Raw genomic sequence first — 21,051 nt, 5'->3', positions numbered from 1 at the left:
GCCTTTAATAACAAATGACTGCCTCCTCTGGCTGCAAGAGATAACAAACATCATTGGCCGTGACTGGCTGAGGTCTCCCTTGGAGGATGATTACATGCTTCTTGAGGCATGTCTACACTGCAGCTAGGAGATGCTAGCATGCCAAAAATAGCTGTGTGAATGTTGCAGCATGGGCAGAGACTTGGCCTGGCCACAGAGTTGGCTGTATTCTAGCACAGGTGGCTACTCTGAGCCTCCCCTGGTGCTGTACTAGTCACACTGCTATTTTTACCATACTAGCTCAAGCCCTGCCAACATAGGTCTGTCTGCCTGGGCTGGGAGGCCTGCTCCCAGCTGCAGTGTAGACGTATCCTTGGCGGGGCTGGAGAGCTGGGCTTCTGTTTAAAGATGCCCAGTTTTTCTGACTAGACTTGCACGTCTGTCTCTATGCCAAGGCCATCTGTAAGGTGGGAGTAAGCCTGAGCACAAACGTATGGGAAGCGATTCTGTTTCTGGTGGGGGGAGTTAGTCCTCAGACCTGCTGCGTAAAAAAATGTGTATGTCTCAGGGTTTTGTACTGGTGCTCATCACCATCATATCTGATCCCTGTATGTGGCACCAGTTTACACACACTGCACTTTCCTTCCATCTGAGAAGGGCTGGTGTATTTGTGGATATTATATGTTCTTTGTGAAGAAGACCCAGATAATTCTAGCCAGCTTTTCTGAATGTGAACATGTTTCACCTTACTTGTTCGTTGGCTGCAGTAACTCCTGCCTTTAGACATAGACAGGACATGGTAAAAGAGTCCGACATGGTAAAAGAGCTAGAGCAGGGGTAGGCAACCTATGGCATGCATGCCAAAGGCAGCACACGTGCCGATTTTCAGTGGCACTCACACTCCTGACCACCAGTCTGGGGGGCTCTACATTTTAATTTAATTTTAAGTGAAGCTTCTTAAACATTTTAGAAACCTTATTTACTTTACATACAACAATAATTTAGTTGTATATTATAGACTTATAGAAAGAGCCCTTCTAAAAACGTTAACATGTATGACTGGCACGCGGAACCTTACATTAGAGTAAATAAATGAAGACTCGGCACAGCACTGCTGAAAGGTTGCCAACCCCTGAGCTAGAAAGTTGCTTATTCTTCTTCTTCGAGTAGTGTCCCTCAGTGTGCTCCGCTGTAGGGGTGTGTGTGCCCACATGCTGCTGATCAGAGGATTTCAGTAGCAGTCCGTGGCTCCCACCTGCCATGCGGCTGGGCATTCCTTCCTCAGTTCCTTCTCAACTTCCCTGGCTAGAGACTCTGTTCACAGATCATTCACTCCCTGCTGTTTTGCAAATTTTAGCTTCATTTGAAGACTTTTTCTTTTCTGTACTTTGTTCTGGTTGGCCGTGCCAAAAAAGCAAAAAGGATTTGCCTCTCGCCAACCCCAGTGTGGGGGGACCTCCCTGGACAAGGGTGTGCCTGGCTCTGCAGGCTTCAAAAAGTGCCTGAGCTGCAAAGAATCCATCCTAGTGACGGATGGATATTCGCAGTACATTCACTGCCTGGGGAAAAAGCACAATCCACAAATGTGTGATTGGTCCCAGCAGTTAAAATCCAGGTCCAGGAAGTCCTGCTCCTGGAGTCAGCCCTTCAACCCCCTGAGTCCAGCAAGAGCTGTCACCGCAACCTTCTACATTGAAGGCAGGTGAGCCCAGGGAGATGAACCACTCATTCAAGACCGCTAAGAAAAGGGCCGTGAATTCCCGTAGAGAGCCCCAATTGAGCTGGAAGCAATCTCCTGCTCTGTGGGTATCATTGGTACTGACAGCGCCAAAGCTTCTAGAGTTAGTACCCAAGGCACGAGCTGACAGAGCAAGTCGCTCTGCCCAAAGACCTGATGGGCAAAGAGGTACCAGTACTGCAGGGGCAGGAAAAGCATGGAAGATCTGTCCCGGGGAAGGCTACATCAACGCTGTCATTGGCACCAGCACCAATGGACCGCATGACTAGGTCTGCATCTCCGATTCCGTGGGTACCAGCCTGTCAGCACCGACAGCCACCGGCACCGATGGAAATCAGCCAGTGCAGACGAAGGTGTGCAACAGATCTCTCAGTGTCTGATGCATTTCCCTATTGACACCAGGTGTACCACCCGCCCATCCCTTAACCTCCATGGTTTGGGCAGCCATGGTACTAGCCACCAGCCTCCTACCCTCAATGGCATACTGGGACCCATGGCAGGCACTTAGTGTGGCATACCAGCAGGCAAGGAGGTAGCCTCCGTCAGCTGCAGGGTCAAAGGTGTCGGAACCTCCTGAGCTATTGGGGAAATGGAAACTGAGGCAGAGAAGGAAGACACTTCTCATGCCCATCTTTCATCATCCTCGCCTAATGAGGCAGTGATGCCCCCTCCGCCATCCATGGTGGATGATTTTAAGTCATTCAAGGACTTAGCTTGGAGGGTGTTAAAAGCCCTGCAAATACAGCTGCACCAAGTGGCTGAGCCTCACCACAAACTGGTGGACATTCTACACTCTTCCACCTCTGCCAGAGTGGCCCTCCCAGTCAGTGAGGCACTCCTGGATGCTGCCAGAGTTATGTGGCAGACCCCTGCATCCGTCCCGCTGAAATGCAAGCAGGTCGACAAAAAGTAAAATGTGCTGGCAAAGGGCACGGAATTTTTACTTTCCCACTTACCTACAAATTCCAACTTCGTGTATGCGGTTAATTCTAGGAGCCACCAATACCAGTTTAAATGCGCCCCGTATGTCTGAGACAGGAAACATTTAGACCTCTTTGGCAGAAAAGCGTATTCATCACCCTCTCTTCAGTTCTGGGTAGCAAATTACTATGCCTTGTTAGCCAAATATAAATACCAGACCTATGTGAAACTAGGTTATTTTATTGATCAGCTCCCGGACTCCCACAATGACCAATTTATGGCCATAATTAAGAGGGCCAGCTGGTGGCAAAATGTCTCTCCAATCTTTATTATATGCGGCAGACGTGGCATGTTCAGTTTCTACGGCCATGATTGAGAAGGGCTTCGTGGCTGCATTTGTCTGGCTTCCCTAAAGAGATCCAAATCACGGTGGTGGACTTTCCCTTCGAGGGAACGAAGCTGTTCACCAAAAAGGAAGACCCATCCCTTCACACGTTGAAGGATTCTCAGGTGACTCTTGGACCCCTAGGGATATACATGCTGGCCTACAAGAGAAAATACAGCCCTCAGCCACAGTTTAAGCCCCGGTCATCGCAGTACACCTCTCAGTACTCATCACAGAGATCTTATGAACTACAGAGAAAGAAATCTAAGTTTCCCAAACGAAAGCAATCGGGACCGCAACCAACTTCATCTCAGCCCTCAACCTCGAAGTGGCAGTTTTGATGGGTTGATCGAGGTGCCACTCTCCTTGCTACCTTACACTGGGAAACCCCACTCCTGCCTTCGGAGACTGCCTGACCCCATTCCTCAGCACTGCGGAGGGATAACCTCCGACAAGTGGGTGTTGATATGCCATCCACTTCTCCTCCCATCCCCCTCCCAAACACCCTTCCCCATCCCTTGTCAGGGACGCTTCTCACAAGAGTCTACTACGTCAAGAGGTAACCATCTCAGCATTCAGAGTAGCAGCCTTGTTAGTATCTATCCGTACTCCTGTCCTTTCCATCTCAGCATAGGAGCTATGGAGCCTGTGCTGGTACATCTCAGAGGCAAAGGCTTCTGCTCTCGTTACTTTTTGATACCAAAGGAAAAGGGAGGTTGGAGACCCATATTGGACCTCGGAGCGCTCAATGGTTATGTCAAAGCGCAAACGTTCAAGATGGTCACCTATCAGCGATAATCCCTGCATTAGAAGAAAGAGATCGGTTCTCGACCCTCAACCTTCAGGACATATTTCCACATTTTTATCATAGCAAGTCACAGGCGTTACCTCAGATTCACGCTGGGCCAGGACAGCTACCAGTACAGGGCGCTCCTTTCAGCCTCTCATCGGCCCCAGGGTGTGCTCCAAGCTTTTCTCAGTAGTAGCAGCCCACGTAGCACATAATGATTTATCCTTACCTAAACAATCGCCTTCTCACAGCACGGTCCTGCGCAGAGGCTCAACGGGTCACTCAGAAATGGGACTGTTTCTGAATCTGGGTCTACAGATCAGTGAACAAAAATCAACCTTAATACCAGTGCAGAGACTAGAATTCATAGGCGCTGACCTCGACTCCGCTCAGGCAAAGGCACTCCTCCTACATCACAAATTTCTCAGTCTGTCCTTGTTGATACAGTGCAGTCCAGCCCCCAAACTTGGGCCAAGCATTGACTCCAGCTTCTGGGACACATGGCTGTGGACACATCTCGTATTCCTCGTGCAAGATTACGGATGAGATGCCTTCAAGCGTGGTTACATTAGGTTTACAAGCCAAACAGAGACAAGTGGGGCTCTCTGGTAGCTCACTGAAGGTTCATTTAGCAGCAGTCGTAACCTTCCACCAGCAGGTAGATGGTTACTCAATCTTTTCCCACACAACTATGAAGAGGTTTCTTAAAGGCATAGCAAATCTCTTTCCACAACCCAGGCCCCCACTCTCCAACGGGACCTCAATCTAGTGTTAAAAGGACTGACTAGACCACCATTTGAACCCATGACCACTTGTTCACTAACTCACCTTTCCATGAAGACGACGTTACACATCGCCATCACTTCAGCCAGAAGGATAGGACAGATAGCAGCCTTGATGGCACATTCCCTTTTACTGTGTTCTTCATTAACACGGTCACACTCAGAGCACATCCAAGGTTCACCTCTAAAGTGACTTCTGCATTTCACATGAATGAACCTAGTCAGCTTCCCACAGTTTATCCCAGACCTCGTGAGGACAACAGGAAAGCCATCCCTCATTCACTCAACATGAGAAGAGCCTTGACCTTCTGTTTGAATAGAACAAAGGCCTTTAGAAAATCTCTGAGACTCTTCCTCTCCATTGCAGAGAGATCGATAGGTGCAGCAATCTCAGCACAGCGGCTCTCCAGCTGGGTCTCTGGCTGTATTAAACTCTGCAGCCAACTCCATGCGGTAACACGCTCATCTTCAATATGAATGCATTCCACGAGGCCAGTCTCCTCACCGATCACCTTCTCCAAGGGTATCCCTATAACTGAGCTCTGCAGAGCAGCTGCCTGGACATCTGTGCATACCTTTGCAGAACACTATGCCATTCTGGGGGATTCGGCTACAGACACCCAATTCGGTGCCACGGTACTGTCCTCTATATCAGACTTGACTCTGAAGTCCCAGCCTCCAGTAGTGGGTACTGCTCAGGAGTCATCTACAGTGGAGCACCCATAGGGGGACACATTTCGAAGAACTATCGTTACCGCGCAAGGTAACTTCCTCCCTTTGTAAAGGTCCAGATGACACCGCTATGTCTAATTCTGTCGTGGAGCTGAGTCACAACTCCCTTGTACAGATAGCCCTGCGGCACGCAAGCCCTGTCCTTGAATTCAAAATGCTGCCCCTCAGCTCCTTGCCCAGTGGTCTTCAATACAAAGCATGTGACCCAAGACTGGAGTGCTCCCAGGGGAGCAGTGTTTTAAAAGAGCCAGGTGCAGAGAGGGGCCGAGTTTATGTAGTTCTATAAAATATTGTAGAAATAAAACACTTCTAAGATCTTTTAATAACCCCTGAAATGAAATGTTTGAGACTGGCCCTTATAAACTCCTCACCAGCATTTAATTGCCTCATAAAACCCTGCTGAAGAAAGGATTAAAGCACTTTCTCCTGCTTGCAAATCATTTTAACTGTTTGTGAGCCTTTCTGTAGCTGTTTCTCGCTCTCTTCCCCCATCTTTCATTATTTGTCACTAGTTTTGGCCTGTAGGACCTTAGCCGTCATTGCATTGCTTAGATGTGTCTCAGGCATGGTGGGCAGGAATCAGTCCTGGAAGGAAGCCCTTGGTTCCAGCTGTCTGAACGTTTGAAGCTCAGCACTCAAAGTGGGGTTGCAGGTTCTTCCCTTGAGTAGGAAAGATGCCAATGCTCAGAGCTGAGCAAACCCCAGAAGCTACTTCCTGCGTGGGGGTTGGGACTTGCTGCCACAGTCAGATTATCCCCTGTGTTTTCACCCCCTCAAATGTGGGCTCTTTACAGACCCTTTCCAGAAGGTGTTCACAGACACTCTGTGGGTAAGTTGACACTGTGATAAAAAAACCCAGCACCACGTCTGAGAGCCCAACTGAGTCGGGCTTGGGCTCTGGGGCTAAAAACTGCAGTGGAGGTGTTCGGGCTCTGAGACCTGCAGCTGGCACAGCTGTGCTGTGGGTCTTTGATTGCAGTGTAGATGTATTGGGGCCTGGACTAGAGGGCTTCTGCACTTAAATGGCTGACAGTTCCAGCACACAACTGATGCTGTACCTGAAAGACCTGCAACTGCTCCCCTGGCAAGGGAAGTTTAATGTGACAGGCAGCAGCCGTTCCTGAGTCAGTCACCCTGATCGTCCCACCCCGAACACACAGAGTCTCCTCACATATGCCGAGAACGAGCTCCTTAGACTTCTGAACTGCATTTTAGGTCACGCTGTGTTTGCTGGAAATGTCACGTTCTCCTGACTTTAGTGCTGAGAGAAGCTGCTCTGTGCTGTGTAATAAGTTCAAGTCCTTTGTCCTGGCCTCGAAGCCTGTGCAGATTTCAGTAACTGTCTGATAAAACGGGGCTGTTCCCATCACCTGTGTACTGTAAAACGTCTGATCCTTCGGTACATCTTACGACGCTCCTTGCCTCTGAGCTAGTTTGTGACACTGAGTGCACAAGCTGTGTGATATAAGTAGGATGTTCCTCTCATCAGTGTTATATCTGCCATCTTTCAATTTCACTGAGTGTCTCTTTGTTCTTGTATTACAGTAAAGTACAAATAGGAGCCCGTGATTTACCTTCCCTATCCCACTCGCTTTTCTACGGAGCTGTTCGTGTCCCCTGATTCCTGTCCTCCCCAGAGTCTCCCAGTCTTTCCATGGTCTCTTTGGCTGTGTCTGCACTACACAGCTGTGCCGCGCGTGCACCGTAGCCGCTGTTTGTCAGCTCTCCTGCCGACAAAATACTTCTGCCTCCAACGAGCGGCGGTTGCATTGTCTCTCCTGTCGACAACACGCTGTTCACGCTAGCACTTGTCGTGGCAAAACTTTTGTCTTTCGGGGGGGGAGGGTTATCACCTCTGAAAGACAAACGTTTTGTCGTTCAGTTGCCAATGTAGACAAAGCCTTTGTGTGTAAGTCTCTAATTGCTTATAGCACCAGTTTGTGAACCCTTCTGTTTCCGCTTCTTCTCTTTTGAGAGGAGCACGTGCTACAGGGATGGGAACAGAACTCAACAAAAAAGAGCAGAGACTTCAAAATCAATATATCTGTATTTGCCCATATGTGTGTGTCTAGCATCGCTGTAGTGTCGCTGCAACTAAAAAATGGCAAAGTAAAATTAGTGAATAAAGAAAAGTTTCTCCCGTGTCCCCAAGAGCTTGTAAATGAGCTGGTATCTGGAGATGTCTGCAGTCCTGCTGCAGCTTTCCCAGCATTTACCCCAGGATCACCTTGTTGTGCCCCAAAGGCAGCACTTTGCAGTCTGATGGCTTTCTCCTTCCTTGCAGTGAGAATGAGGCATTGTGGAGGGAAGTGGCCAGCCTGAGGCAGAAGCATGCCCAGCAGCAGAAAGTCGTCAATAAGGTAAATCTCACCTGCTCCCACACTCCCTGGGAGCACAGAAGGACCCGAGCTGCGCTCAGCAGTAGGATTGCCTGGTGTTGTAGTGGGCTGTCTCCGGGCCAGAGAAGGGAGTTGGAACAGCAGAGGTGTTTGGTTGTACTAGTTCTGTTTCAAACAAGTAGATTCTGAGGCACTACCAGTGTCTCATACCACCATGAATATCAGCAGCCCATGACCAGAAGATAAGTCCTTGCCTGGCATGTTATAATGTGGAATTGAATTGACTGCTAATGTATTTTTCCCTGCAACCCCAACTGTCATTCTAAAGACCATCACATGTGCTCAGCAGTCTGCCCCATTTCCACCCTCTCCTCTTCTGACGCTGCTTTGAACCCCTTGGCAAGGGATCTCAACTACTGATCCTTGTTTTTTACAGGCTACTGTACGCATCATGATAACGGGAGTTCTTTTTTCTCCTCACAGCTTATCCAGTTCTTGATTTCATTGGTGCAGTCAAACCGTATCCTTGGGGTGAAGAGAAAAATGTAAGTCTATGTTCAGACATCGAGATACAGATTCCTGTGGGAAAGGCAGGAGCGTGCTTCAGAGCAGTGACTGGGAAGGGATTCCTCTGTGATCCCACCCCTCTGTCACTTCTGTAGCATGTTTTCCAGTGTGATAGAGCTGGACAAGAGTCACTGGCATCGAGTCAGCATCCAGCCACACTTCACAACTAGAGGGCAGCTTACATGTCACTCACCCCAGGGAGCTAACCAAACCTCTGCTGCTAATCCAGCAGGGTTTGCAGAGTCCCCCCCCGAACCCGTTTCACTAATAAACTGTTGTAACCGATGAGGCTGCAAAGTCAAAAGCTGACGATGGCTGTAGTCTTACAAGCCTCAAATGATGATTCTTCGTACAGCAGTAGTGCCCAAGGTGTGCCGAGTGCTTTCTAACCACACAGGGAGAGAGAGTTCCAGCCCCAAGGAGCTAACACTCTGAAAAGACACGAAGTGCAGGCAGAAGTGGTCAGGGTGGTGGGTAGCACCAGATGAGCTGTCCTAGGAGCAGTAGGACAGTGGAACGGAGCTGAAGCAGAGCAGGGTGCAAACCCTGCTGATGTTTGACTCCACTCAGATGTGTTCAGAAGCCGCAGGGGTGGGCTAGGAGGGCTTTGCCCAGCAGGCCTGGCTGGAGAAGGGAGTTAGTGAGGGCCCCTGGGACATAGTGTTCATTTGCAAAGCATTTCACTCCTTATGTTCTGAATTATACATGTGGCTTTTCCCAGCTAGATTTGGAGCTGCAGAGAGGCCTAGTTCCCCTTACAGCACCGCTGCTCCCAAAGTAGAGCGGAAGGTGCTCCTCAGTGCTACTCTGTAATCACTTGGAGGTGTTGCTGTTTGTAGCCCTCTAAAAAGGGCAAAGTCTTACCACAGGCACACAAATCGGGACCCCTCAGCATATAAGGTGCTAGCTACACTGTGGACTCAGAGAGCAGAGTTCAGAAGACGGACAGTAATGGCACACCACTTGCTTTGCTGTTTGTGGAGAGCCACAGTGTGATGCATTGGATTTGTTGCATGTCCGTAGTGTCCCTGCTCTGCAGTACTGGACTCAGAGCCCACACCCCAACGCCAGCCACAGCGTTTCCACGCCCAGGGCAGCCAGGTGTATGCTGGATCCTGGGTCACCTGGCTAATGTCTGACCCTATGTTCTCGGGGAGATGCAGCCCCTGGAGCTTTGTAACTTTCTTGTGGGTGTTGGGTTTCTGTTGCAGCCCCCTGATGTTGAACGACAGCAGTTCAGCACATTCCATGCCTAAATACAGTCGACAGTACTCCCTGGAGCACGTCCACGGTTCATCCCCATACGCAGTAAGTGCTCTGTGTGCTCCTGGGCCTGAGGGGAAGCAGCAGAGCTGTGTGGGGAAGGAGGGGTCATCTGAGGCTCCTGCAGCTGGCCTCTTCTTGACACTGCACTTTGCTCAGGAGATGTGTGTGTTATTTGGCAGGCTATCGAAGTGACAGGTGCGCTTTGTAGCCTACCCCAGGAGGGATTTTTACTGTAGCTAACTCCGAGGCAGAACGTGGCAGGAGTGAGCATGCGCCATGCAAACAGACATGCTCTCCAAGTTCATCAGCACCTAGCGCACTGCTGGCCTGGGTTCACCTTTGGGTTTAGTCACAAACAAAGAGCACTTGGTCTCAAACATTTCCCTGCTGAATGTTTGCTCCCATTGCCAACCCATCATGCACTCGCATAACGGGTTTGTCCTCTGGACACCAGCTGTCAGGATTGAGGTGCATTGTAGAGCCTTGCTGAGCCCAGGCCTGGAATAGCAGGGTTCCATGGTCAGGACTGAGAGATGTTCATGGGGGGGGCCACAGGGGTAAGCTGGACTGGAGTGTAAGGGTGGAGGAAGTCTCTGGTGCTCAGTCAGTAAACCCTTTTAATCCCAGAGCATGCAGTAACCTTCCCGGTGTGAGAGGGGAATGTCACCCAGCCAGAACCCCCAACAGGTGGCTTTGGATATGGGACACTTGTTTCAGGCCTTGGCTTCTGTTGCTGAGTTTGGATGCCAGGTGTTTTGGCCACTACCTGGCTCCAGGGTGCGTCACAGGCAGGTCCCCCAGAGGGGCCCATGGGAAGCTTTGTTATTGCTTAGTTCAGGAGTAGACAACCTATGTCACGGGTGCCAAAGGCGGCACGCAAGCTGATTTTCAGTGGCACTCACACTGCCCAGGTCCTGGCCACCAGTCCGGGGGGCTCTGCATTTTAATTTAATTTTAGATGAAGCTTCTTAATGTCACGGAGTCACCGGGCGATGCTCTGGAACTGCTCCCCACCAAGCCAGTCAGGACTTTGGGGAGCCTCCTCTCTCTTGGAGCAGACTTGTTCAGGGCAAGAAGCTCACACAGCTTCACCTCCTGGGTCTCTCCTTGGAGCATTTAGCATCCTCTGCCCCTCCGTGTGCTTCCCACAGCGAGTCCACCCCAGCGGGGTCCTGGGGAAGCCACCGGGTTCTGCACCCCCACTTTGCAGTTAGACGTGACTCTCAGCCAGCCAGTAAAACAGAGGTTTATTCGATGACAGGAACAGGGTCTAAAACAGAGCTTGTAGGTACAGACAACCGGACCCCTCGGCTGGGTCCATTCTGGGGGCCAGTGAGCCAGACCCCCAGGTCTGCCCTCCACCCTTGACCCCAGCCAGCTCCAGACGCACAACCCCTCCCAGCCCCTCCTCTCTGCTCAGCTCCTTTCCCGGGCCAGGAGGTCACCTGATCCCTTTGTCTCCAACACCTTCAGCTGGCACCTTTGCAGAGGAGGGGCCCAGGCCATCAGTTGCTAGGAGACAGAGTGTCAGGCATTTAGGTGCACTGGCCCTTTGCTCTGCCAGATACTTAAGAACTGCCATGGGGACACTGAGGCACCAACACAGTACTCAGAGAAAACATTAAGAACTTTCCCAGTTCGTCACATCTCTCCCCTCTTCGAGACCGAACTGAGCTAGGTCACTCCAGCCAGTGACCTGGGGAAGTTCGAACCCACCAAGGTTCCCATGGATGCCCCAGCATCTCTCCCATTCCTTGGTGTGAGTTACACCAGGACAGTCCAGTCTCACGCCCTCCCTTAGGTCGGGTGTGCTTGATGGCACTTGCAGGCCGCAGGTGGGAAGGTTTATGCAGCCCACACCCTTTGCCACCCCAATACCCCTGGGGTTCAAGCTGGGATTGGGTCTTTCCCCAGCCCTCCGGTCTGTGATTCGGGCTCTTTTGGTTAAGAGCCCCCATCTTGGCCTTTGCCAGCTCTGGGCTTGGGCAGCCGCTTCCCACTTTGTGGCCCAGACACAACACCTCTGCCGTCCCCCCTTGCACTTTCCAGCTTTTAACGTCAGTCCCACCTTCTTGAGGCAGCCCAGCCCCCTCTTCACCTGGGACACCTGTTCCTCCCAGGTCTGGCTAAAGGTGCACATGTTATCAGTATCAGAGGGTAGCCGTGTTAGTCTGGATCTGTAAAAGCAGCAAAGAATCCTGCGGCACCTTATAGACTAACAGACGTTTTGGAGCATGAGCTTTCGTGGGTGAATACCCACTTCCTCAGATGCATGTAATGGAAATATCCAGGGGCAGGTATATATATGTGTGCTAGCAAGCAAGCTAGAGATAACGAGGTCAGTTCAATCAGGGAGGATGAGGCCCTGTTCTAGCAGTTGAGGTGTGAAAACCAAGAGAGGAGAAACTGGTTCTGTAATTGGCAAGCCATTCACAGTCTTTGTTCAATCCTGAGCTGATGGTGTCAAATTTGCAGATGAACTGAAGCTCAGCAGTTTCTCTTTGAAGTCTGGTCCTGAAGTTTTTTTGCTGCAGGATGGCCACCTTAAGGTCTGCTATAGTGTGGCCAGGGAGGTTGAAGTGCTCTCCTACAGGTTTTTGTATATTGCCATTCCTAATGTCTGATTTGTGTCCATTTATCCTTTTCCGTAGAGACTGTCCAGTTTGGCCGATGTACATAGCAGAGGGGCATTGCTGGCATATGATGGCGTATATTACATTGGTGGATGTGCAGGTGAATGAACCAGTGAAGGTGTGGCTGATCTGGTTAGGTCCTGTGATGGTGTCGCTGGTGTAGATATGTGGGCAGAGTTGGCATCGAGGTTTGTTGCATGGATTGGTTCCTGAGCTAGAGTTATTATGGTGTGGTGTGCAGTTACTGGTGAGAATATGTTTCAGGTTGGCAGGTTGTCTGTGGGCAAGGATTGGCCTGCCACCCAAGGCCTGTGAAAGTGTGGGATCATTATCCAGGATGGGTTGTAGATCCTTGATGATGCGTTGGAGGGGTTTTAGCTGGGGGCTGTATGTGATGGCCAGTGGAGTCCTGTTGGTTTCTCTCTTGGGTTTGTCTTGCAGTAGGAGGCTTCTGGGTACACGTCTGGCTCTGTTGATCTGTTTCCTTATTTCCTCGTGCGGGTATTGTAGTTTTGAGAATGCTTGGTGGAGATTTTGTAGGTGTTGGTCTCTGTCTGAGGGGTTAGAGCAGATGCGGTTGTACCTCAGTGCTTGGCTGTAGACAATGGATCGTGTGATGTGCCCGGGATGGAAGCTGGAGGCATGAAGGTAGGCATAGCGGTCGGTGGGTTTTCGATATAGGGTGGTGTTAATGTGACCATCACTTATTTGCACCGTGGTGTCAAGAAAGTGGACCTCCCGTGTAGATTGGTCCAGGCTGAGGTTGATGGTGGGGTGGAAGCTGTTGAAATCATGGTGGAATTTTTCCAGAGTCTCCTTCCCATGGGTCCAGATGATGAAGATGTCATCAATGTAGCGTAGATAGAGAAGGGGTGTGAGTGGACGAGAGCTGAGGAAGCGTTGTTCCAGGTCGGCCATGAAGATATTGGCATATTGTGGGGCCATGCGGGTGCCCATAGCAGTGCCACTGATCTGGAGATATATATTGTCATCAAATTTGAAATAGTTGTGTGTAAGTATAAAGGCACAGAGCTCAGCAGCCAGTTGTGCTGTGGCATCATCAGGGATAGTGTTCCTGACAGCTTGTATTCCATCTGTGTGTGGGATGTTTGTGTAGAGAGCCTCTACATCCATGGTGGCTAGGATGGTGTTTTCTGGGAGGTCACCAATGCATTGTAGTTTCCTCAGGAAATCAGTGGTGTCACGGAGATAGCTGGGAGTGCTGGTGGCATAGGGTCTGAGTAGAGAGTCCATATATCCAGATAGTCCTTCAGTGAGAGTGCCAATGCCCGAGATGATGGGGCGTCCAGGATTTCCGGGTTTGTGGATCTTGGGTAGTAGATAGAATAACCCTGGTCGGGGCTCTAGGGGTATGTTGATGTTATCAGTGTCTGCCAGGGCCAAGTTCTCCATCGCCCTCTGCTTGTCTAGAATATCCCCAGGCCTAGGCATGGGGTCGGCACCAGACACTGTGATGGCTTTAAGCTTTTGATAGCCCCCATAAAACCAGATCATCCTGTCTCCCTTGGGGATCAGCCCCACGGGTGAGGCCCATGGGCTGTAAAACGGCTGGATCCCATCTAAAGCCAGCAGGTCCTTGACCTCTCTCTCCAGGTTCTGGACTGCTTTCCCAGTGACTCTGAATGGGGAACACCTGATGGTGAGATTGGCTCCCACCTCAGGGAAGAGATCCCCCTGGGGGTCTTCCCCCTTTTCCATCCAATCCTCCCTCTTCAGGTCCAGGGGTCCCCTCACTCTCCTCCCATCCAGCAGCTCGAATGGGAAGAACCCTGTGGATTCCTGGGGTACCACCAGCTGCCTCCCAATTCCCCCCAGTTCTACTTCCCCTTGGGGAGCCCGTTCCCGGTACAGGAATCCCTTCTCCTGCAGGACTCTGTCCCTGCAGCCTTCCCCAAGGGGGTTTGCAGTGCTGTGGCCAGCAAGTTCCCTCAGCTTCTCCAAGGAGGGATCCCTCTGCAGCTCGGTCTGGGATTCAGCGGCTGGGGCAGGGAGTGGGACCTGCTCCCTTTCGCTGGCTGGGCCAGGGGTCACAGCCCCCCTGAGCCCTGTCCCTGGTAGTTTCCTCCCTGCTGTGTAATCACTTCCCAGCAGCATGTCTGGACCAGGCAAACCTGTTTGGCAGCTGACCTGCCTTGCCTGGGTGTCCCCCCAGTCAGCTGGGATCTCAGCTGCCCCCGTGCTCAGCACTGCCCTTGCTGTCCCAGTGGGGCCAGGCAGCGAGCTCTTTGCTCTAGTCACAGCATCAGAGCCAGCGTGAGCCCCCACTCCGGTGTGCAGGGGAGCGGGGAGCATCTCTCCCTCCCATTCAGCCCCAGGGGGCTGGTTATAGGTAGGCAGGTATCCTGAGCCCAGCAGCCCCTCCCCCCTGCCAGCCAGGTTATTTGCATTTTCACTGACCATTTCAATCCTAGCCAATTGGTTCCCTGGATTTGAATTCAAACCCTCGGCCGTTACAGGAGCAGGGCCTGGATCCTGTCCCATGGGGAGACAGTCACCCCCCAACAGGGCCTCCCAGCAGATATCCTGGAGAACCCCAACCACCAGCCAGCCCGACCCCTCCTGGGTCTGCACAGGGATCTGGGCCATAGGCAGGGCGAGGGGCTTCACCCCAGGGAACTTCACCCAGGTTCCACAGTCCCTCAGCATCTGGGGCTGCACCACCACAGTTCTCTCTGTCCCAGGGTCTTGCCCCCGCAGGCTTGTTTCCCCACTGACCCCTGGGCAGCCCCCTATGTCTCTCTGCTCCACCATCACCAGTCCACGCTGCTGCTGCTGCTTCTCCTGCAGCTTTTCCTCGGGCTCTTGCTTTCTCTCACGGTCCTCTCGCTCTCTCGGGCTCTGCTCCCATCCCATCCGTCTCCAATCTCCTGATCGGGAACCCAATCGTGAAGACCCTCGTCTGATTGGGGACCAGACTCCCAGGGATGCCTGGCTGATGCTCCAGCTGCTCTCAGATCCTCTTGTAGCCCCATCTGGGCCAGGAATCTGCTCCTCAGAGCGGTCCTTCTCCTCCAACTGCACGATTAACTGTGCCTTGGTGAATTTCCCCATGCGTAACCCTCTCTTTGTGCACAGGATCACAATGTCCTTCTCAAGGAGATGGTGATAGGCCATCACTTCACCGTTCCCAAGTGGCTCTGGACTCACAGGCCTGTGTGCTCTTGGCTCCCCCATGGTTTCCAGGAAGAACCCCTGGTGTGCCAGCCCTTCTCGTGATCACCACCTCTTTGCCAGGGTCGAGCTGCAGACTCCTCCGCCCCTGGGACTGCTCCTGCAATCCCCCGGGGAACCCTGCTACTGCAAAAATCCTTCTCTCCCAGGGTCGAGCGGCAAGCTCCTCCGCCCCTGAGACTGCTCGCTGCAGTCCTCAGGGGGACCCCGTTACTCCAACAGTCCTTCTCGCTGGTCACACACTCCCAGAGGTTAACTGCCCCCTGAAACCGTCCCTCTCTGAGCCTTCAGCACGTCTGGTCCTCATTATCCCTCCTTTGTTTTACTGCTCCCCAGTCACTTACTGCAAGCAGCGCCATTCACGGCGTGCAGTACGTCCCGCCGCTGCCACCAGTTGTCACGGAGTCACCGGGCGATGCTCTGGAACTGCTCCCCACCAAGCCAGTCAGGACTTTGGGGAGCCTCCTCTCTCTTGGAGCAGACTTGTTCAGGGCAAGAAGCTCACACAGCTTCACCTCCTGGGTCTCTCCTTGGAGCATTTAGCATCCTCTGCCCCTCCATGCGCTTCCCACAGCGAGTCCACCCCAGCGGGGTCCTGGGGAAGCCACCGGGTCCTGCACCCCCACTTTGCAGTCAGACGTGACTCTCAGCCAGCCAGTAAAACAGAGGTTTATTCGATGACAGGAACAGGGTCTAAAACAGAGCTTGTAGATACAGCGAACCGGACCCCTCGGCTGGGTCCATTCTGGGGGCCAGTGAGCCAGACCCCCAGGTCTGCCCTCCACCCTTGACCCCAGCCAGCTCCAGACGCACAACCCCTCCCAGCCCCTCCTCTCTCCTCAGCCCCTTTCCCGGGCCAGGAGGTCACCTGATCCCTTTGTCTCCAACACCTTCAGCTGGCACCTTTGCAGAGGAGGGGCCCAGGCCATCAGTTGCTAGGAGACAGAGTGTCAGGCATTTAGGTGCACTGGCCCTTTGCTCTGCCAGATACTTAAGAACTGCCATGGGGACACTGAGGCACCAACACAGTACTCAGAGAAAACATTAAGAACTTTCCCAGTTCGTCACACTTAAACATTTTAGAAATCTTATTTACTTTACATACAACAATAGTTTAGTTATATATTATAGACTTATAGAAAGAGATCTTCTAAAAGTATTAAAATGTATGACTGGCGCATGAAACCTTAAATGAGAGTGAATAAATAGAGACTGGGCACAGCACTTCTGAAAGATTGCCGACCCCTAGCTTAGTTTCTGGATGGGCCTTTAATTTGCTGTTGGATTCCTGAAAGCCCCTAATTCTTGTCTCCTTTCCAATCCATCCCTTTGATGTCCTGCCTCCCATCTACCATGCTCTAGCCAAGGTGTACTGGACAGGATTCTCTTCAGTGGACCTGCCTGCCCACGTTACTGCAGGATAAGCAGGGTGCGGCTGTTCAGCACACCAGCTTGCCAGGCAGTAACTTCCCAAATCCACCAATCCGTCCTTAATTCTCTTTTGAATGGACAGTGCCACCACCTTCATCATTCCCCTCTTCCGAGGCCTAGAGCTATGTACATTGCCACTGCTGCAGCAGCCCCCCTAAGCCAGAGAAAGAGAGACAGGATCCTGTGTATTTGAATTCCCCTTTTCACCTATTCACATTCACACATGATTGAAATCTAATTGGTATGGCAGTGCCCTGAATGGCTGAGCATAATTAACTGCCCTTTGTCCTGGAGTGCAGGGTCTCATTAAACATGTGGTGGGGTGGGCTCACTGTGGGAATTAGAGGTTTCCTCCCTCTGTTAACAGCTGAAGAACCCTAATCAAGTTCATTTGCTGATAGAATTAATTGGCTTCGGTGTTGATTGCCTTTGGGGGGAGCTGTGATAAACTCAATCCCCTTGTGCCTTTTATCAGAGGGGTAGCCGTGTTAGTCTGGATCTGTAAAAGCAGAAAGAAAGCTTTCACCCACGAAAGCTCATGCTCCAAAACGTCTGTTAGTCTGTAAGGTGCCACAGGATTCTTTGCTGCTTGTGCCTTTGATTGCCTCTGGGATAGTGTAATTAGTTAAATTGGTGCATCCCTTGATGCATCCACTCTTGATTCCAGAGGTGCCCTGTTTCAGTTTGTTTTAAATCAGAGTGCCCACACCATGGGGTTTGCACTAATTTTGCTCAGGGCCTGTGTCTGCGCCCCCCCCTCCCCCCCCCCCCCCCCCCCCCCCCGTCTCGCATTAGGGAGCCAAATGGCAGTATTCCTTGGGCAAAACTGCCAGGCAGCATTTTCATCCAGTCCGCTTCTTGGTGCTGTGCTATGAACATTGTACTGCTGGAAGTGAGATTTACAGCCATGGTTAGAGACTAGCATCCATTTCCAACAGCTCCACTATCCCATAGCCCTGCCCCCTCCCGCCCTCCACAAGATTGATTCCTGTTATTAAAGCAACATAAAAGGTGTCCAAGAAGCTGAATAATAGTGGCTGTCCTGCAGCATTGTGGGGACAGCAAACTGAACACCAGGCTCATGTCACTGAACAACCCGAGTGTCCAGGGGGAAAAGTTACTGCATTAACTTTGCGTGTGTGCACCAGACACGCAGACTCACACCACTCTCCATGGAGTATGTTACCTGATCTAGTTTTCCACCACAGAACCAAAACCCTAGCCCTATTAAAAATTCTACCCTGTGCTTAGACCCCCCAGTGTTCCCGTTCCAACCCCCTCCTAGCCCTGTTATCGCCTTTGAAATGTGTCCTTATTCTTGCATTCAGCAAACACTTAAGCAAAGCCAGCAGGAGTCTGTTACAAGTGTTACAGGATTGTCCCAATTATGAGAAATGCAGCTGGCCATCTTCTCTCAAGCTCAAGTGTTTATGACTTTCTACTCAAAGCAGAAGTGATGGGTGGACAGCTTTTCTGAGCCACCTGTACTGTGCACTCAGGTTCCGCGTGGTAGTGCCCTCACTCACATTGTTCTCATCCACACTGTGGCTTGCTCCTTGACCATTGCCAGGTCAGGAGGCATACGCACACAAACCTCTCACATGGTCCAAGGACTGCCTGGGGCAGAGGGGCTCCTCCACATGGTTCTTCCTAACACTTTTACGGTTCCCACCAACACAGAGGCATCTGAGCACCTGGTAATGAGGGAGCGAGAATGAAGAGCTGTTGTTTAATATTTATATTATGAGGGTGTCGAGAAGCCTGACAAGGACTGGGACCCCACTGCCCTAGACACGGTATGAACACAGGTGGAGGTGACACTGGTTCCAAACAGGTTACAGTCTTAAGAAGACAGGTGGGAGAGGGAGACATCGGAATAGACATAGGTTTATACACATAAATACCCTAGTGATAACTAATGACTCACGGTCCTTCCCAACTGCCCCCAGCCTAGCCATCATGCAGTGGCTGATTTCTTTGGGGTCTCAAGAAGGAATGTGAAGGAGGAGAGTTAGTGAGCTCATGGGTCATCTCCTGGCGGGTGTGGTAAGCGCCAGAAGTGTTGAATCAGGACACAAGCCGTAGGTCCCTCTCTGCCTGTCAGTTTTTTTGGGGTGTGCCTGTGTGCACCCGGCAGCCAGAATTTGGTCCATAATTTGATGTGGAGTTTATTTAGCAGCTGGAAAGATGCCTTAAGTGAAAAGCCCCTCCATCCTTACTCCCTGACTGAGACTCGTGCACTTGCGAGGGGATCCAGGTTCACTCGGTCCCCTCACTAGTAAATCCCTCCTGCCATGGGATTGCCTTTCAGGGTTGCTGTCTCACAGTTTGGTGGCAAGACTCACAATCGTTGGCATTTCTTAAAGCCCCAACTCCCTGAGGCAGGTGAATATGTGAGACTCTCAGCTGGCATCGAAACATGACAGGAAGCTTTTAGCTCTCTTGATTGCAGAGAAAAATTGGAAAATGTGTGAACCCTAAAGGCCCAAACTCCAGAAAGAACCCAACATGTTGTGTGCTTTAAAGATCTCATGATTTTTAAGTCAGTTTAATTATTTTCAGGGCAGCACCCTGATTTTTGAATGCTGGAGGCTGCCAGCACGGGCTTTTATTGGGCTGGGAGCTCTCGGTATTCCTACGCACGGCGGCAATTCCTGCACCTCTCTCTCAGGCTGCGTGCCTGGCAATGGGACTATGCATATGTGCCTGTCACATGACTTCACTAATGCTCTGATTGTTATTTCAGGCTTCTTCCCCGGCATACAGCGGCTCCAATCTGTACTCCCCGGATTCTTCAGCCAACTCTGGTCCCATTATCTCCGATGTGACGGAACTAGCCCAGTCCAGCCCCTCAGCTTCCCCCAGTGGCAGTCTCGATGAAAGGTATCTGTGTGGAGAGCATGAGTTTGGATTATGGAACACCAGCTCGGGTGTGGGGCTCTGCAGCAAGAAACCAGTGTCACCCGTGAAGCTGCTGTGTTAGGGAATCGGACCAGGTCCTTCAGGCCTTTCTTACTCAGGACACTGCTTGCCCCACAGGTTCTTGTTTTAGTTTCAGTCTTTTGTTTGATTAATGGAAGATGCCAAATTCACTCCTGTATCCTTGATCTAATCAGAGTCCTGGTCTACACTTAACGTTTATCCTGGCAAAGCTGTGTCGGACTGGGGTGGGAAAAACCACAACATCTAGCACTACAGCTGGGTTGGCAAACCCCCCAGTGCCGACGCAGCTATGGCGACAGAAGAGTGCATCTGCGAGCGTAGCTACCATTATTCAGGGAGGTGGTGTTCCTCCACTGGCAGAGAGCTCCGGATCTCAGTCTGCGGGGCAGCTCTGCGACGGGGCTAGACCAGGAGAAGCTCTGTAGTGTAGATGCAGCCTGAACACTGCTGTTCTGGCACAGTTATCGTGCTGTCCTCTCAGGCCATGAGGAAGCACTGACCTGCTTGCTCAGTGACTAGCATGAGTGAAGTACCAGCACTCCTGACTATGGGGACAGGGTAAACACACGCCTTGGCAGTCCATGCTCCCAGTGTAGGAGGGCATGGGTTAAAAAGCAGTTGCCTTTCTTTCCAAGTTACTCCTCCTCCTTGGAGAGGCGGTGACTGGGTCCATCACCATACAGCAGGGCAGGGAGGCTGAGCACCTGAAGCAAATGTATCTGACCTTGGACAGCAAGAAGTTTCCAGCCAGTCCCAGCCCAGAGAAGTCAGACTGTCTCCTGCCACAAGGCACACCAGGAGTCGTCATGGGTCCCACCCTGAGCTCTGCGTGTGTGATGCCCACCAATTCCACTGAGCGCTGCATGCAGGCGTGAGAGGCAGTTCTTAGCCCTGTATGCCTCCATCACTGTTCCCTTGTAGCTCGGCCTTTAAGCTGCTATTCTCTGCCGTCCCTGCCCAACAAGGCGTCAGAGGCCTGAGCTTCCCCAGCAAGAAATGTCCTCCATGCTTTAGCACCTGTTCATCTCCTAGAACAGTATATTCTTGGCGTTGGTGCCCCCCCCTGCAGTGCTCTATCACACACAAATGTTATTTATTGTCTTGCATACACCTCTGCCAGGAGCGCTCACCCTTAAATATAGACCATATGTTTGCTTAATTGGCCTTTTATTTGTTCTTGTCTCGCTGCTGTTCCTTCGGGGGGGGGGGGGGCTATTTGAACCACTCATGCCCTAATTCACTCAGTTTGGGTGTGGAAGGGGATTTCCAGCTGCGGAATTAGGGCTGGCCAGAGAAGCCATCATCCCTCGCATAAAAACCCAGAATCCAAGAAGCAGCGCCAGTGCTCTTAGG

At 51.5% G+C, this 21,051-nt stretch overlaps 1 protein-coding gene across 3 annotated transcripts in view; it reads left to right on the top strand.

Annotated features, from left to right (window-relative positions):
* The window catches only part of HSF1 (heat shock transcription factor 1), a 100,307-nt gene that overhangs the window by 59,632 nt on the left and 19,624 nt on the right, over nucleotides 1-21,051 (top strand). For all 3 annotated transcript variants that reach the window (XM_050939390.1, XM_050939389.1, XM_050939391.1), the window contains exons 5-8: nucleotides 7,612-7,687; nucleotides 8,150-8,211; nucleotides 9,445-9,541; nucleotides 19,502-19,638. In XM_050939390.1, coding sequence (XP_050795347.1) covers nucleotides 7,612-7,687; nucleotides 8,150-8,211; nucleotides 9,445-9,541; nucleotides 19,502-19,638 — 372 coding nt within the window. The remainder of the gene's footprint in view (nucleotides 1-7,611; nucleotides 7,688-8,149; nucleotides 8,212-9,444; nucleotides 9,542-19,501; nucleotides 19,639-21,051) is intronic.

The sequence above is a fragment of the Gopherus flavomarginatus genome, chromosome 2 (genome assembly GCF_025201925.1).
Source record: "Gopherus flavomarginatus isolate rGopFla2 chromosome 2, rGopFla2.mat.asm, whole genome shotgun sequence".
In the NCBI taxonomy this organism is placed as follows: Eukaryota; Metazoa; Chordata; order Testudines; family Testudinidae; genus Gopherus; species Gopherus flavomarginatus.
The sequence above is the reverse complement of the archived record's forward strand: the minus strand, read 5'-3'. Positions and strand labels throughout refer to the sequence as shown.